Source organism: Cetorhinus maximus, chromosome 1, assembly GCF_964194155.1.
Source record: "Cetorhinus maximus chromosome 1, sCetMax3.hap1.1, whole genome shotgun sequence".
Classification (NCBI taxonomy): domain Eukaryota; kingdom Metazoa; phylum Chordata; class Chondrichthyes; order Lamniformes; family Cetorhinidae; genus Cetorhinus; species Cetorhinus maximus.
In genome coordinates, this window is record NC_135879.1 from 18,488,415 (window position 1) to 18,507,101 (window position 18,687).

An 18,687-nucleotide genomic window follows, 5' to 3' on the forward strand; every position below is an offset into this window, starting at 1 on the left:
CCCCTCCAACCTTACGATTGGGGAGCGGGCCAATCGGCCAGGCGGCCTTCACATTTTTGATAAAACTTCAACCAAGGGCCGGATGAAATCTCCGTTACGATTTAAAATAAAAAGAAATATCTGGTGACTGCTTTTTTTTCAATGAGGTTTGCTTTAAGGTGCTTGATTGTGCTGCATGAACATTTTTTTGCAGCATTTTTGTGCTTTCTTTTATTGTTTGAAGGTCTGCAGCTCGCTGAGACAACTGTCTACCTTAAAGGAGCTCAGTGGAAGCGCTCACCAGCACCTGCAGTGACCTTGGTGCATGCCCTCTTCCCGCCCCCACCGGCAGTGCTGAGCCTTTGTCCAGGCGTATTTCACATTGGCTGCCCGTTAATAGGCCAGCCAGCATGAAATCGCGGTCGGAGGCCGATGAGTGCTGTAAAGTCATGGGTAGGGAGACCTGGGCAGCGTAGGCCCAAAGATTTCTTGTGGGGCTCTGAGGAGCACATCTCAGCTCACAAGAAAACATTGAAGAAATGTACAGGCTTGACCTACCTGGGCCTCTTCTGGCCCTGGATCTAAGACACGGTAGATATCCCCAGGGTCAACCAGCGCTGTGTAAAACTCATGGGACCTGAGGTTAAAATCCGGTTGGAGTGCTGTCATCCAACTGCAACCATTGAAAATTTACATTGGCTGCTGCCAATGCAGGGAGGACCCTGCCTGCCTCCCAAAACCCAGCATGACAAACCACAGTCGATAAGCGTGCAGTACCCAAGCAAAGGCAAAGATTCTTCCTGCAATATAGCTTTATGCACATCCCAGTCCCATCAGCCATGGGGCTTGAAATCAGGGTTACAACTCTACTAATGGGCGCATTTCACAGTCCAAGTAATGCATGAGAACTTCACATTATGCCCACAGCTGACTAGGCTTTGGCAAGGCTAAATTTTATAATAATGATGATTTTTAAAAAAGAAACTAAAGACGATATTCACTTAATTGGCCATCACACTCAATATGACAGGCATTCTAAAAAGGTTAGAAGGGTTAAGTTAAACATATATGATTTGAAGGAGGAGAGATAAAATTAGGTTTCCTGTTATAAGTATAATTCTCCTTAAATAACACTCACATGAATGTGTGCCTGAACAGTCTGGGTGCACTCGGACATGGGCACTGACCCTGCTGTGCTCAGCTCTTCTAACAGCAGTGACTGGAGGTTGAGAATGGCAGTGTGAATCTCTAGGGTGCTCACTTGCTTCTCAGCTTTGCAAAGCTGAACTGAAGCCATGCAGGTGCCCAGGCTCTCTTCCAGGTCCTTCATCTGATTAGCTCTCTGGTGAAGCAGCTCAGTATAAACCTGGAACAACATTTAGCCAGCATCTTATTATGACATTCACAACAAACAGCAATTCCAAAGTCAAAAAAAAAAAGCCTGAGGCACAGACAGCATGAAGCACAGCTAGTATTTGGAGGATTTTAAGAACAGAAATAATTTAAAAGGTTTACTTCACTGGTAATTAACATCGCTCAAACCACAGGCAGCTTCAAGCTACAGTATGTGATAGAAGCACACTGTCATTTTACATTAAGAGCCTAATGAAGAAGCTTTCTGGGGAAAGCCTCTTAAATTCATGTATTTAAGCCTATTTTTTGGATCAAAATTTACAAGAGAAACAATGGGAAACAACATACTATCCTGTCTAGCACTGGGGCAACACATTTTTATTAGACTATGAAGTCAAAACTAAAAACCCTGTAACTCCTATGAACAGCACACAGAGTTTAGCAATTATGCTAAGTTATATATGAACATACGAACTAGAAAAGGAGTAGGCCACTTGGCCCCTCAAGCCTGCTCCATCATTCAATAAGGTCATGGCTGATTGGATTGTAAGCTCAACTCCACATTCCTCTAGTCTGCTCTGGGTGAAGACTAGAAAGCAAGGTCACCAATCCAGCATGGGAGGTGGTGGGAGCAGTGGTCAGTGCCAATGCCCTGCAAAAGAGCACAACCACCCAGCGCCAAAAGAGGATGAATGATCTCCTCCGTTCTGCCAGGGTATGTCACTCTTCTTATCACTCTCAATTCACACACTCACAAACCCATCACACATCCACAGGGATCTCACTCACTGCCAGTTCAAGGGACATCACCATTCACTCTCTCATACATACCTTCATTTGCCCTGCAGATTGTGTCCTCATCCTGACCATGGCATCACTCACATCCAGGCATCCTTCTCATCTAGCCTGTCACTCTCTTACACTCTCTCCATCTCTATTCATGCAGGACAAACTGGCACACAACAAATGGGAGAGATTGCAGACCAAAATCAAGGTTCTCACAGCCTTTGAAAATAGAGTCATCCAACTGGCCGGGGACGCTCTGGACCATCCCTGTGCCGACGGTGAGGTCGGTGATGCTCAACTAAGTGAGGATCCAGCAGTGCAACAGCCATCAGACAGCCATGCTGTGAGTGAGTTCCTCTGTTCTGCAGTCCCGAGCCATGCACTAATTATCTCTCCTTACTTTCTCAGGCACATCTGGGAAGCAGCTGAGGGGGTCCACGAGCCAGGTCCTCGACCCAAGCCCCAAAGACACCTCGGAAGAAGAATCTGATGACACCCTAATTGAAGACCCATCACAACTCTCACCCACACCCTCCACCAGCAGAGAGACACACACTTAGGTGGAACCTAGTTCCACAGTAGCCTCAGGGTCCCAAAGTGGTGAGCACGTCACACTGCCTGATGCACAGCAGCCGGCAGGGACTCTCCAGGCTTCAGGCACTTAGAGGACTGCTGGAGGCTGAGTCAGAAATCTCCTGAGTCTGAGTCAGATGAGGAGCCTCTGGATTCTTGGAGCTGCAAAGGCAAGCTCGGGATCATCAGGAAGGGATGTCCGCTGCACTCCACATCAAAGCATGATGGAGGGGTCCGTCTGCCTTCAGTCTGAAGTGATAGCGCCAGCATGCCAACGTGCTGAGTTCAACACTGGTAGGGTGGTGGCCGCCATGGAGACTTTGGTCCAGGACACCAGTCCTGCACTGCTGCGTGGGCTGAACTCCATCACTGATGCCATAGTTGACCTCCAACAGTGTCAACATGAGAGGGGTGCGAGGCAGCTCGATCTTACTCCAGCTTCCCTTTCTCCTCAAGGAGTCAGCCGAGGGCACAATATGTTGTGGATCCAGCCAGGGTTCAGGCTATTCTGGATCTGGTAATATGTAATGAGGCAGGTTTAATAAATTATTTCATAGTAAAAGATCCCCATGGAAACAGTGACCATAACATGGCGGAATTTAGCATTCAGTTTGAGAGTGAGAAGCTTAGTTCGAAAACAACTGTGCTAAACTTAAATAAGGGTAATTACAAAGGAATGAGGGCAGAGTTGGCTGGAGTGGACTGGGAAAGGAGTTTAGCAGAAAAGATGGTTGATGAACAGTGGCAAACATTCAAGAAAGTAGTTCATGGCTCACAACAAAGATATATCCCAGTGAGGAAGAGGGATTCTAGGAAAGGGATAAACCAACCATGGTTGACCAAGGAGGTTAAGGATAGTATCAAAGTGAAAGAAAAAAACATACAATGTGGTAAAGATTGGTGGTAAGCCAGAGGATTGGGAAAGTTTTAAAAGCCAACAAAAGATGACCAAAAAAATAAGAAAGAAGGAGAAAATAAACTGAGGGTAAACTAGCAAGTAATATAAAATGGACAGTAAGAGCTTCTTAAATATATAAAAAGGAAGAGAGGGCCAAAGTGAACATAGGCCCCTTAGAGAATGAGGCTGGGGAAATAATAAAATGGGGAACCAGGAAATGGCAGAGGAGTTGAATAAATACTTTGCATCAGTCTTCACGGTAGAAGATACTAATAGCATTCCAAAAATACTAAATAATCAAGGGGAAAAAGGGGGAGGGGAATAAATACAATAACTATCACTAGAGAAAAAGTACTAGGGAAACTAATGGGGCTAAAGGCCGATAAGTCACCTGGACCTGGTGGGTTGCATCCTAGGATATTAAAGGAAATAGCTGCAGAGGTAGTGGATACACTGGTAGTAATCTTCCAAGAATCCTTAGATCCTGGAAAAGTCCCAGAGGATTGGAAAACTGCCAATGTAACACCCTTATTCAAAAAGGGAGAGAGACAAAACAGATAACTATAGTTAGCTTAACATCTGTCATTGGGAAAATATAAGAGTCTATTATAAAGGATGTAATGCAAAGCATTTAGAAATACATAATGTAATCAAGCATGGCTTCATGAAGGGGAGATCATGCCTGACAAATTTATTAGAATTCTTTGAGGAGGTAACAAGCAGGAGAGATAAAAGGGAACCAGTAGATGTAATATATTTGGATTTCCAAAAGGCTTTCAATAAGGTGCCACACATAAGGCTACTTAATAAGATAAGTGCCCATGGGGTCGGGGGTAGTATATTAGCATGGATAGAGGACTGGCTAAATAGAAGGCAGAGAGTTGAGATACAGGGAACATTTTCAGGATGGCAACCTGTAACCAGTAGAGTGCCACAGGGGTCAGTGCTGGGGTCACAATTATTTACAATATATATTAATGACTTGGATGAGGGAAATGAATGTACTATCACCAAGTTTGCAGATGACACAAAAATAGGTTGGAAGGCAAGTGGTGAGGATGACACAAAGAGTCCACTGAGAGATATAGACAGTTTAAGTGAGTGGGAAAAAACATGGCAGATGAAATATAATGTGGGAAAATGTGAGGTTATGCACTTCAGCAGGAAGAATAGAGGAGCTGAATATTGCTTAAATGGAGAAAGACTGAAGAAAGCTGTAGCACAGAGGGATTTGGGGGTCCTTGTGCATGAATGACAAAAAGCTATGAATGACAAAATGAATGATAAGTTCAGCAGGTAATAGGTAAGGCAAATGGAATGTTGGCCTTTATTTCAAAGGAAATGGAATATAAAAATGGGGATGTCTTGCTAAAACTATATAAGACACTAGTTAGACCACACCTGGAATACTGTGAACAGTTTCGGTCCCTTTATCTAAGGAAAGATATACTGGCATTGGAGGTAGTCCAGAGGAGATTCACTAGGTTGATCCTGGGTATGGAGGGATTTTCTTATGAGGAGAGGTTGAGTAGATTGGGCCTGTGCTCATTCGAGTTTAGAAGAATGAGAGGCGACCTTATTGAAACATACAAGATTCTTAGGGGGCTTGACAGGGTAGATGCTGAGAGGTTGTTTCCCCTTGTGGGAGAGTCTAGGACCAGAGGTCATAATCTCAGAGTAAGGGGGCGCCCATTTAAAACAGAGATGAGGAGGAATTTCTTCTTTCAGAGGATAGTCAACCATACAATTCTTTACCGCAGAGGTCTGTAGAGGCTGGGTCATTAATTATATTCAAGGCTGAGATAGACAGATTTTTAATCAGTAAGGGAATCAAGGGGTACAGGGAAAAGGCAAGAACGTGGAGTTGAGGATTATCGGATCAGCCATGATCTCATTGAATGGCAGAGCAGACTCGATGGGCCGAATGGCCTACTTCTGCTCCTACATCTTATGGTCTTATGGGAACCCGTAGGGAGGATCATCAGGTGCACACCCCAGGGTCATTCACCCAGGTGACTCCAGGAGTGTCCAGCCCATCCGAATTCCCTCTTCCTGTGACCCCAGCAGTTTCAGCTCCACAGGCCGAGGAGGGTGCCAGTGTCACACAGCAGGACCCCAAAAGCGGCTGGGTCCCTCCAGGTCTCGGCCCTCCAGAGGACGTCCGCCAAGGTCATCACAGACAGGGCAGTCAGCAGGCTTCCGTCACATCTGCTGTGGACGTTGGGGGAGCACCAAGATGTAATGGCAGGGTTAGGAAGGTTAAGATGATACAGTTACACAGCCTGGGCATGTGTGTGTTAATCACTTGTACATAATTTTCACTATTGTAAATAAACTCCCAAGAATATCTTAATAAAGATAAAAGCAAAATACTGCGGATGCTAGAAATCTGAAATAAAAACAGAAAATGCTGGAAAAACTCAGCAGGTCTGGCAGCATCTGTGGAGAGAGAAACAGAGTTAATGTTTCGAGTCTGTATGACTCTTCTTCAGAGTCCAACATTTTCTATTTTTATTATCACAAGAATGTCTCCTTGCCTATGGCTCCTTGTTCTGATGAGCAGTGTTTGTGTCACTCAGGCATGAAACCTTGGTTCCTGCACAAGATAAAGGCAGGTGTCTCAGACCAGGGTTTGTTCCCTGTGCAGTGTGTAACCTACAGATCAAAGTGATGGTCCAGCTTCACACTCACTGGACACATTACTGATGCCTGCACCTCGCCGGTGCTCGTCATTGCTGCCAGAATGTTGTGGGCAGGCATCACAGAGTTCTCTCATTCTCTCCTCTCAGCACCTTTGAGGTGAGGCTGGCCCCCATCTGTGACCAGTGACGCTGTGCTCCTGAAGGGGTCAGGTGCTGAAGATTAACAAAGGATCAGGGGTATTTAACGTTTCACGGCTGCATCTCCCTTAAATGATCCTGATCACAGAGTACAAGCGAGCTGCCCTCAGCCAGACAGGAGTCAGGCATTCACAGAGGCAATGTGAAGATCTATGGAGTGTCATCACTGTCGTCATCATCCTCCTGGAATCTAGCAGCTTTGAGGCCCTTCACTGCGTCTCCATGACATGAGCCTGAGCACTGAGGGTATGTGCACTGCCATCAGCCACACAGGTGCAAGGTGAGGATGTCAGGACCATCCTCACTGCATCTCGTCATCATTCTTCATGAATCTTGCAGCTATGGAGGGCCTCCCGAGCGCGCCTGCATCTTCTGGCCAGCGCAATGGTCTCATCGCCGCCATCGTCACCTTCAAGGACCTCATCATCATCATTCGCTTTGACGCCGTCCTCATCAGAGGAGACATGCAGCTCCTCCATCTCCTCCTCAGCCAGACCCTTCCCACATTGCAGCACCAGGTTGTGCAGGGCACAGCAAACAACAATGATGTATGACACCCTTTGTGGACTGTATTGCAGTGCTTCACCGGGACCTCATTTTCAAAATACCCATTGTTTGTTCCACCAAAGTCTGGGTCGTGGCATGACCCTCATTATGCTGTCGCTCTGCTGCAGTCTGAGACCGCCGTACAGGCCTCATCAGCCATGTCCTCTGTGGGTAGCTCTTGTCCCCAAGGAGCTAACCCTGCAGCCTCTGTGGACCCTGGAAGATGCCAGGGACCTGAGACCTACTAAAGATGTAGGACTTGTGGATGCTCCCGGGGAATCGTGTGCAGATCTGTAGGATGTGTTTGTGGTGGTCACACACCAGCTGAACAAGCAGCGAGTGGAAGCTCTTGCGGCTGACGTAGTTGACTGCTTGTTACCACGAGATCTAAGTGCCACATGAGTGCAGTCGATGGTACCCTTGCTGGTGGGAAACCTGAGATCTGCACAAATCCCAGCGTTCTTGCACCTGGTTTTTCTACTCCCAGGCAAAATGCACAAAGTTCTGTGCTTTTGCAAAGTTGGCATCTCTGACCTCTTGGATACACTTGTGCGTGGAGGATTGCAAGATCCTGTACAGGTCACCTGTGGAATCCTTGGAAGGAACCATGCCTAAAAATTGAGGGCCGGGGTCATTTTCATGGCCACTGGCAGCGGATGCCCTCCATGTCCCCGTGGCGTCAAATCCTGCAGCGGGTGGCATATGTGACCGACCAGTTCCCTAGACATGCGCAATCTTTGGCAACACTGTTTTTCGGTCATCTGCAGGAATGACAGGCTGCGTCTATAGACTTTGGCTCCAGTGAGGCGTCTACGAGTGATGGCTCACTGTGGATCCTCAGCTGCGTGCACAGCTGGCCCTGCCGCCCCTTCATCTTGAGCGTGGTGCTCCTCCCTTTGCTAAGCCAGGTGCCTCCGCTGCTCTCTTCTTCTTCTCTATTCTCTGTAAACCATGAGGCATACCGCTAAATCACCAGTCTCCATGAACCTGATGTTCTCCTCCTTTAGGATCAAAGAGAGAGATGCGTGGGTTAGCATGGGTGTACTAAGAACCTCTCTTGGTTAAGTCTGAGGCCCCTTCATGCACGCAGGAGGGTGCTGGCCACCACTTGGATGGCCAGTGTGAAGTGTGCTCATTGGCTATCCAAAACCCCACCCAGCTCTGCCCCACTTGACCAATTGGCGGCAGCTTCGGCCATTGGACTGAACGCTCTCAGCTCAGACTCAGGCATTCTCCTAACCCGCACTGTAAGGATGCACTGTTAGCTTGAACCATGAGGGATACTGCTCCAAACCTTAATAAAGACATTGCAAGGGGCTCTGAGCGCCTCCATCAGTGACTGGCCACCTTTCGCAAGGGGTTTCCACAACTTGCCCATTCGGCCAATTGCTCTGCTATCCCATAAAACACACATTAATTTGCAGTCTGTGCCCGAGGGGTGAAAGGTTCTGGAGCATTTGGTGGCACTTTCATGATTTTGCATTGCTTGAGTGGGCAGAAAAGCTTCAGCGGCCCGAATCCAAGCATGTCAATGAACGATCTCATCTGCAGAAGAATGCTCACTTTTGACAAGCTTTTCCAAGCGTGTGGCCACTTCCCTCACCCTCCCCTTCCCCCCCACCACACCCCCAGCATGTGCTTGAGTATTTCCTTCAGTCTGTGCTGCCTTGCCCCCCCCCGCCATAGCACCCTGCAGCCTGACCCACACTGGAGCCCTTGACCCGGCACTGCACTGAAAGCTGGCCAGGAAAAAGCGACTTGCCTGTTCCCCCCCTCAAATGCACAGCACCTGTTCCTTAATGTCCTATAAGCGAGCCTCGTGGCGCTGCACAAGGTTGTGTGCACTCACCTCCGAGTTCCCCTCCAAGTTCAGCTCGCCAGGTGCCCGCCTTTGAAAGGTAGTCATGAAGCACGTCGCTCTGAAGTCACGCCTGCGTGGGCGGTAAATGTGAGGTGGGGGGGATGATTCCGGCGCGCAGGGCTTATGATGCAAATATATCAAAATGACATTCTTGCTGTGCGGTGGAGGGAAACACGGCCCGTCACTGATGGGTGGATCGCAAACTGGTTTCACAATGGTGTAAAACAGATTTCTGGCCTTCTCACCATATTGTTCCCCCGCCCGCCATGACGCCCGAAGCCAAAGGGGCTGGAAAATTCCAGCCAAAGGCCTATATTTTAAACTCCCTCCAATGTCCCAACAAGCATGACGGCAACCTGACCACAACCCAAACTTATTCAGGCCCCATTAAATCATAAAGTGCATAACTCAGGGCCCAGTTGAGGCTCCCACAGTAGGGAGGCAGGGGCATAATCACCATACCAAGATTGCAGTCGCATAATATCATCAGTGCCCTGACTTACATTTAACAGAAAGTGAGGGGAGGCCCAAACTGTGGGACTTCTGGAGCGACTCAAGAAGGCAGCTCACCACCATCTTCTCAAGGGCAATTAGGGATGGGTAATAAATGCTGGCCTAGCCAACAGCGCCCACATCCTGTAAAATGAATTTAAAAAATATATATGCACAGCACCTGATATTCAGGCTTTACACCATCACCCAAAACAACTTTCAACTTCTATGCATCTATTTATAAAGCCTAGGATCCCACATGCTAGACCTCTACCCCTACTCTCCTTATCTACCTTTCACTACCCCCATACCCACTCAGCCAGTATCCACTATTTACAGAGCTCTTGAACCTTATAACAATATTGAGAAGTTTTTGAGATGCTCATAAAACTGTCAAGCTAAACAAACAGTCATTCTAAAACCACTTCAAAAAACCCATTATCTATTAAGAGCTCTGTCAAAATAAAACTATCAAAATAAACAACCTCAGAGCCCCTTTGACAGCTGCATCAACAATCTCTGCTGAGCTGCATCCAATAGAGGAGTTTTGAACTCAGCCAAGCATTCATAACGTGATCCCATTGCACAACTATGTCAACCAAATCTCCAGGACTAAATAAATTTATCTTTGAAGTTATTGAAATAAATTAGTCATTGATTCAAGCTTTAAAGCAGAGTAACAAATGTCTAAGCCAGTGCTTCTAAACTTTTGCCTGGTGTGACACCATTTTTATGCCCAGAGTGAAAGTTTGGGGTGTACACGAGTTGTTGAGCAGGAGGCCATGGAGGTCACCAATAAAAAAGCAGTTTAGTAACTTTATTATTTTATTATTAAAGTTCACATTACAGTTACACATATGAAAATTACGTGTTTTTAAATTTAAATTATTTTGTGAAGATGTGACCTTACTCACTGGGCCTAATGAGACACAAGGCATTCATGTTGAGACACAGTTTCTCAAATTTTGGGTGTGTGGTTGATAGCACACACTAATTTCCGATGTGACACCTCTGAGCCTGCCTTTGCAGAGCTCGTTCACTCCCCTCCCCTTGCAGCAAACTGCAAGCCAGGAAAAAAAAATATCAGGCATGCTCAAGGCAGACACTGTATGAGGTTTGCTCACTCCCATCCCCCCTCCTCTCAGCGAGGGCTACGAGCCAGAAAAAAAAAATCAGTCGCGTTCACAGCAGATACTGAGGTTACCCGTGCGAAGTTTGTTCACTCCCCACCCCTTCCAGCGAACTGTGAGCCGAGAAAGAAAACTGAGCCGCTCACAGCAGGCACTGAGGCTGTTTGTGTGACCCTTGTTCATTTCTTCCCCACCGCCCCACATCCTCACGCTAGCAAATTGAGAGATAGAATCCCGTGCACATATCATGGGACCTCAGAGACGGTCCCAAGGCTTTCCAAACAGAGCCTCCGCTCCACCGCCGCCATTAGCATGTGATCCCAAAATCTCGTCCTACTGCCCCACCTGGGGTCGCAACCCACGCATTGGGAAATTCTGGGGAAAACTGTCAACCAAAGAGCTCAGTAACCTGTTCAAGCTTTACAGCAGTGGAACAGATGTCCGATCTGTCATTCAATGAAAAGAGTAAATCACAGTGGCAATTAGCAGAGTCAAATTTAAATATCACTCTGGTTTAATGCAGAAGCGCACTTTATTCATTGGCTAATGTGCTCTAATGCATCTGAACACTTTTCCACTTTCACAATGTTGGTCAACTTAATGGGCACTTACCTTTTAAGAGCAAAGTCCTATCAGTAATCACTGCAATAAAGTAATATTTAACTTACCATACAGTATTACATGTGAATGATAGGTGAGGTTGTCATACTTTGAACTTACCTGTCAAATGGTTCCCTACTCTAGGATAGGGTTCTCATATGAACATACAAACAAGGAGCAGGAGTAGGCCATTTGGCCCCATGAGCCTGCTCCACCATTTAATAAGATCATGGCTGATCTGATAGTAACTTCAAATCTGCATTCCACCTACCCCCAATAATCCTTGCATACCAAGGATCTATCCACTTCTGCCTTAAAAATATTCAGAGCACGAAAGAGCACACTTATCTCCCTGAGGCTAAGTGCTGCCTCAGGGAGATCGGCTGTACATTAAAAAATATTAAAAATAGAAAAAAAAAATTCCCTGACGTGTCCCCTCATGTGACACTTTCACATGAGTGGGACATGTCCATAACCTTTAAAAACACTTTGATTAAATTTTTAAAAACTTACATGAAACCTCATCCCACCCGTGGATGAGGTTTCATGCATTTTCTAATGCCCACCAGGGTTCCTGGCCTGCCCGTCCAACCTTAAGGTTGCACAGGTAGGTCCACTAATTACTTTAATGACTCTGTCAATGACCTCAATTGGCCATTGACAGGTCAGCAGGTGCACAGCTGATTTTGCTGAGCCCCCGCCTACCTGAAAATTTAAATGGGGTGCGGTGACATCAGGAGTTCCATCCGACGTCACCGTGCGTCATTTTACACGTCGGCGAGCGGGCCCCATCCCCCACTCACCGACGGGAAAATCCTGGCCGATGAGATCATTAATTAATCCCATCTCTTTGCACAATACCAGGTCCAGTATAATCTGCTCTCCGGTTGGCTCCAGAATATACTGTCCTCAGGAACTATCCCGGAAACATTCTATGAACTCTTCAGCTAGGCTCCCTTCGCCCATTGGACTTTTCCAGTCCATATGCAGATTAAAACCTCCTAAGATTACCACCACGCCTTTCTGACAAGCTCCCTTTATTTCTTCCTTTATGCTCCATTCTACCATGTGGTTATTATTAGGGGGCCTGTACATGACTCCCACAAATGACTTCTTGCCACTACTATTCCTCATCTCTATCCAAACTGTTTCCACATTCTGGTTTCTGGAACTTAGGTTGTGCTAATACCATCATTAAATAACAGAGCTACCCCTCCACCTTTTATTCGCTTCCTGTCCTTCCTAAGTGCCCTATACCCTTTAACATTCAGGTCTCAATCCATGTCCTCCTGCAGCCATGTCTCTGTTATGGCTATCAAATCGTATTTATCTATTTCTGTGTGTGTGCTCTCAGCTCATCTGTTTTGCTTCCAGTGCTTCATGTATTCAGATACAGAGCCTTTAGCTCTGCAACTTAGCATTACAAGTTTTATTTTATTCTTTTTATAACCTCCATTCTCATCTGTTGATTTACTGTTAGATCTGTACTCTCTATCCCTTCCTGTCACAGGAATAATACCTTTCTCTTTTGCCTTGTCTCTACTCTTTGAGTTACCACATCTTACCAAATTTGTACATTTGCCCCCACTACTTAGTTTAAAGCCCTCTCTACTTCCCTAGTTATGCAACTCGCAAGAACACTGTTCCCAGTACAGTTCAGGTGTAGACCATCCCAACGGTACAGATCCCACTTTCCCCAGTATTGGTGCCAGTGCCCCACGAACCAGAACCCACTTCTCCCACATCAGGCTTCGAGCAACGCATTCATCTCCCTAATCTGATTTGTAATGCCAAGTTGCATGTGCCTCAGGTAATAATCCAGAGATTGAGGTTCTGCTTCTTAATTTGGTGCCAAGCTCCTCAGTCCTGTCTATATCATTGGTACCAACATGGACCATGGCGACTGGATTCTCCGCCTCCCACTGCAAGTTCCTCTCCAGCCTCCAGCAGATGTCCCAAACCCTGGCACCAGGCAGGCAGCACAGCCACCTGGACTCGCGCTCTTTGCTACAGAGAACGGTATCAATCCCTCTGACTATACTGTCCCCTAATACCATTACATTCCTTGTAACTCCCCCCACTTGAATGGCTTCCTGTACCACGATGCTATGGCCAGTTAGCTCATCCACACCAAAGCCCCCACTCTCATCTAAACAAGATGAAAAAACCACAAACCTGTTGGACAATTGCAATGGCCAAGGCTCCTGCACTCCTACCCTCTGGGTCCCCTTACCTGCCCCACTTACAGTCACACCCTCCTGTCCCTGACCACTGACCAAATCAGAAGATTCCATCCTAAGGAGTGTGACCGCCTCCTGGGATAAAATGTCCAGGTAACATTCCCTCTCCCAGATATGCCGCAGTGTCTGCAGCTGGGCCTCCAGCTCAAAAACTCGGAGCCGAAGTTCCTGCAGCCGCAAACACTTATTGCAGATGTGTTTGCCCTGGATCACACGGGCACCAGAAGCTCCCACATTCTGCAATTGCAGCACATCATCTGCCCTGTCATCTCCAATATGTGTTAAGTAATTAATTAATTGCTACTTAATTATTTATAATTAATAAAGCTAACAGTTCCCAATAGGTTTTGGCACTGCCAGTAAACTTTACAATATTGCTAAAACAATACAGTACTTTCAATACTTATAAAATTATATCAATTACTGGTTTATCTGCTCCTTCTGCTGCCCCAAAAGTGGAAATCAAATACTGGAGGCTAAAAAAGAGTAGAAGAAATAAAAACACCTCCCCGCCCTTCACCGAACTCCCCACTCAGCACACTGTACTTCTTGCAGTAAACCTTACCTAAAGCACCTCTTTCCCCCTATGCACCGAATTCCCATTTTGAACCAAATTCCCAAATATACTCGCTCAGTCTCTGTCTCACTCAGGCCAAAGCCTCCTCTCTCTGACCGTGCGCCTCTTACTGACTGTGTGCTTTAAAAGTCCCTTTCTTATACAGAGCTGTGATGAGTCTTATATAGAGCTGTGATGTGTCGGTCTTCCTGCTACAGTAGTCAACTCCTATTCAGGCACCTATTCAGGCAAGGGCTTTCAGGTGATTGACAGTTAACTGCCACTAAGGCAGCTGCCTGTTTAACTAGGCTATTCAACACTACCGTTCAGGATGCCTCTGAGCTGGCATGAACCTCATTGCCTTTAGAAGCCAGTCTAATTCCATTAAAATTGTGGGGTGAGCATGGTGGGGGGGGGTGGTGGAGAGTTCAAGGGAGTGGGGTGGAATCTAAAATGTCCACTCCCGCACTGGAGCCAGCGACACTGGGACTGCTGGGTTGCAACCTGATCCCATACCCCATTCTGCTGAAGATTGCCAGTGATGGGATTGGAGGCAGGAATCCTGGAATGGTGTCCTGCCTGCCATTTCGAAAGACTGTCCAACCCCTGCCAGGACAGGAATATCTAGCCCATTGTTGTTAGAGCACGGATGCCTTGCTATGGGCAATAGTTAATGGAGAGATCGATGCAGCTTAACAGAAATCAGGAATAATATTTGAAGAGGAGCAAGGTACAGGGCTCTTCGGGCAGAGAAAACAAGAGTGCCAGTAATTTGGATTGCTCAACTGAAGAGCCAGCACAGAAGCAATGAGCAAAATGGCCTTGTGGTATTGATGTTCTGTTGTAGACACAACAGGACAGGCTAGAAATGTACAGCAGATGCACCCATTCACAGTTCTTCACATCGGACATTCCACTTCCAAGAATAACTGAAGGAGAACATTTTAGACTTACGATGAGGAAAGTAAGCAAAGCTTGCAAACTTGCTGTGCTCAGAGCTCGAATGGAGAAATACTTTCTTCTGTGTCTTGAAATCTTTCCAAAAGTAATGGATGTGCAGATTCCGCTGGAAAGCAAAGAACCAATGTGTGCAATTGAGCTGTTGTTTCACATTGCTTCCCTTTGTGAGAACCAGTCAGCCAGAAACTGGTTTGCTGCGCTAGTGATTTTGATGGGGCTTTTCATGAAGAAATGAGGCCAGGGAATTTTGCAGCTTCCTTGACAATTCGATTGCCATTTTGGGACTTTGGATTACTGCAACTTCAACAGATGATCTGGATAAACCCCTCTAGCTCCCAAGTGGCTTTGAACATGACGGTGCACAGTTTGAATCTTAATTTTCAAAAAAAAAATGCAGCAATTTAGCTGTCAGTTTTTGCGCAGTGATAGCACTCTCACGCTTTGATTCTGAAGCTGTGGGTTCAAGTCCAGCTCCATAGCCATGAGCAGGTAGCCTAAGCTGACAATCCAGTGTAGTAAGGAAGGAGTGCTGCACTGTTGGAGACTCCTTTGCCTCTCCCAGGTGGCCATTCCCGCAGTGTGCTGGTCCAACATTGATCTTTCAACCAACAGCGCTAAAACATATGTTTTAATCAGACTTAGCATTGGTGGGGCTTTGCTACATGCAAATTAACTCTTGTGTTTTTGACAATAGAACAGTGGCTAAACTTCAAAGCTATCATTGGCTGTGAAGTGATTAAGGAAATCCTGAAGTTATGAAAGACAACAGAAGTTCTTTCCTTTTTTTGGTAGGGATCAGCCTCCTTTACAACTGAGGAGAATTTTGTTGCGCACTTTTAGCATTGCTGCGAATTTGTTTCAGTTTCATAGTGGCACAATCAGCCGGATGTTCAAAGCAGGGTCTGGGAACCTGCCGTGACCTTTGAATTCAAATGCTGTAATTGGGCAGAAGGCAAGCTCGGCACCCAGTCAGAGGCACAGGGTTCCTCCAGGAGGCAGGACCTGCCTGCTTTGCGCCAGTGGCAAGCGTAGGCGGCAGCCATGTTGGGGCTGCCACTGCCTTGCCGAAGAGAACAGGCAGCTCCTTAAAAGGCCAGCAATGCCGATGGAGATGGAAGTGGCCATGCCGGCTGGATGATGGTAGAACCAGCCTTGTTAAAATTCAAAACCACCTCATACGAACATATGAACTAGGAGCACGAGTAGGCCACTCAGCCCTTCAAGCCTACTCTGCCATTCAATAAGATCATGGCTGATCTGACTATAACCTCCCACTTACCCCCAATAACCTTTAACCCCACTTGTTAATCCATAATCTATCTAGCTCTGCCTTAAAAATATTCAAAGACTCTGCTTACACTCTCTTTTGAGGAAGAGAGTTCCAAAGACTCACGACCCTCTGAGAGAAAATAATTTTCTTCATCTCTGTCTTAAGTGAGTGGCCCCTTATTTTTAAACTATGGCCTCTAGTTCTAGATTCTCTCACAAGAGGAAACATTCTCTCCACATCCACTTTGTCAAGGCCCCTCAGGATCTTAAAGGCTTTGATCAAGTGGTCTCTTACTCTTCTAAATTCCAGTGGATACAAGCCTAATCTGTCCAACCTTTCCTCATAAGACAACCCGTCCATTCCTGGTGTTAGCCTAGTAAACCTTCTTTGAACTGCTCCAATGCATTTACATCTTTCCATAAATGAGGAGACCAATACAGTACACAGAACTCCAGATGTGGTCTCACTCGTGCCCTGTACAACTGAAGCATAACTTGCCTATTTTTGCATTCAATTCCCCTTGCAATAAATGATAACATTCTATTAGCTTTCCAAATTACTTGCTGTACCTGCACACTAGCCTTTTGTGATTCATGCACTAGGACACCCAAATCTCTTTGCATCTCACAGCTCTGCAATCTCTCATCATTTAGATAATATGCTTATTTTTTATTCTTCCTGGCAAAATGGACAATTTCACATTTTCCCACATTATACTCCATTTGCCAGGCCTTTATCCACTCACTTAAACTATCTATGTCACTTTGTAGCCTCCTTACGTCCTCTTCATAATTTACTTTCCTACATACCTTTGTGTCATCAGCAAATTTATCAACCATATGATCTGGCCCTTCATCCAAGTCATTTATATAAATTGTAGAAAATTGGGGTTCCAGCACTGATCACTGGCTCACTACTCGTTACATTCCGCTAACCAGAAAAAGACCCACTTATGGCTACCCTCCATTTCCTGTTAGCTAGCCAATCTTCTGTCCATGCTACTATGCTACCCGCTACACTGTGAACTTTTATTTTTCACAAAAGCCTTTGCTGTGGAACTTAATCAAATGCCATCTGGAAATTTAAGTACAGTACATCCAACAGTTCTCCTTTATCCTCAGCACATGTGATTCCTTCAAAGAACTCGAATAAATTGGTTAAGCTTGATTTCGCTTTCACAAAACCATGTTGACTCTGCCTGATTGCCTTGAACTTTTCTAAGTGCCCTGCTATAGCTTCTTTAATAATAGCTTTTAACATTTTCCCTATGACAGATGTTAAGCTAACTGGCCTGTGGTTTCCTGCTTTCTGTCTCCCTCCCTTTTTGAATAACGGAATTACATTAACTATTTTCCAATCGAATGGAACCCTCCCCGAATCTAGGGAATTTTGGAAAATTAAAACGAACACAACAACTACTTCACTTGCCACTGTTTTCAAGACCCTAGAATGAAGTTCATCAGGACCCTAGGATTTTTCAGCCCACAGCTCTAACAATTTGCTCAATACCATTTCACTGGTGACTGCAATTTTCCTGAGTTCTTCCCTCCCTTCCATGTCCTGATTTCTTGGATGTTACATGTATCCTCTATAGTGAAAACTGATGTTCAATCATCTCCTTACTTTCTACTATTAATTCACCAGACTCACTTTCTAAAGGACCAATGTTCACTTTGTTAACTCTTTTCTTCTTTAAATATCTATAGCCTGAATTTTTCTTGCACCGGGTGGACTTGGCGGGAGCAGGTGGTCACCGGCAATCGGCTCTGCACTGCTATTTTACACGGACGGGCGGTAATACACGAGAGGTAGTGCTGAGCGCTACCTGTGTGGGCGGAGGGAGAGTTGGGTCCAGAGCTCTTTCAGGCATACACGCGAAAAAGCGCTTTAATCTCCCTGAGGCACAGAGCTGCCTCAGGGAAACTGAAGCACTTTTGAAAAAAAATAAATGAATGTAATAAAAATTTAATGAAACATGTCCCCTCATGTCACATGTGACATGAGGGGACATGTTTCGTTAAATTTTTATTACATTCATTTATTTTTTTTCAAAAGTGCTTCAGTTTCTGTGACTGTGTCACATGAAATGGGGCATGTTTTTGTATTTCAGAAATTTAAAAAAATTTAATTTGCAATAGCTTTAGGAAACCTCATCCCGCTTGGCCTTTTCGCCTGCCCGCCATATGTAAGGTTGGACGGGCAGCGTAAACTTGAAATAAATTACTCCGTTAATAGCCTTCATGGGCCTATCAATTATCGGTGAGTGCGCAGCCGACTCCGGCATGCGCCTGCCAAACGAAACATCGCGAGACAGCGCGATGACATTGGGACGCATGCCCGACATCATCACCTGTCATTTTACATGCCGGCATGTTGGGCCCGCCCCCGCACGCTGACTGCAAAACCCTGGCCAGAGAAACTTTTACTATCCATAATTATGTTTCCAGCTAGCTTTCTCTCATATTCTAATTTTTCCCTCCTTTTTAATCTTTTTGTCATTCTTTGCTGTTCTTCATATTCTGTCCAATCTTCTGACCTGCTACCCATCTTTATATAAATTATATGCTTTTTTCTTTAAGTTTGATACTGTTTTTAGCTTTTTT

General features: G+C 45.8%; 1 protein-coding gene across 3 annotated transcripts in view; it reads right to left on the bottom strand.

Moving 5' to 3' along the window:
* Positions 1-18,687, bottom strand: part of LOC144677670 (limbin-like) — a 184,283-nt gene that overhangs the window by 41,360 nt on the left and 124,236 nt on the right. For all 3 annotated transcript variants that reach the window (XM_078537849.1, XM_078537792.1, XM_078537736.1), the window contains exon 17: positions 1,118-1,345. In XM_078537849.1, coding sequence (XP_078393975.1) covers positions 1,118-1,345 — 228 coding nt within the window. The remainder of the gene's footprint in view (positions 1-1,117; positions 1,346-18,687) is intronic.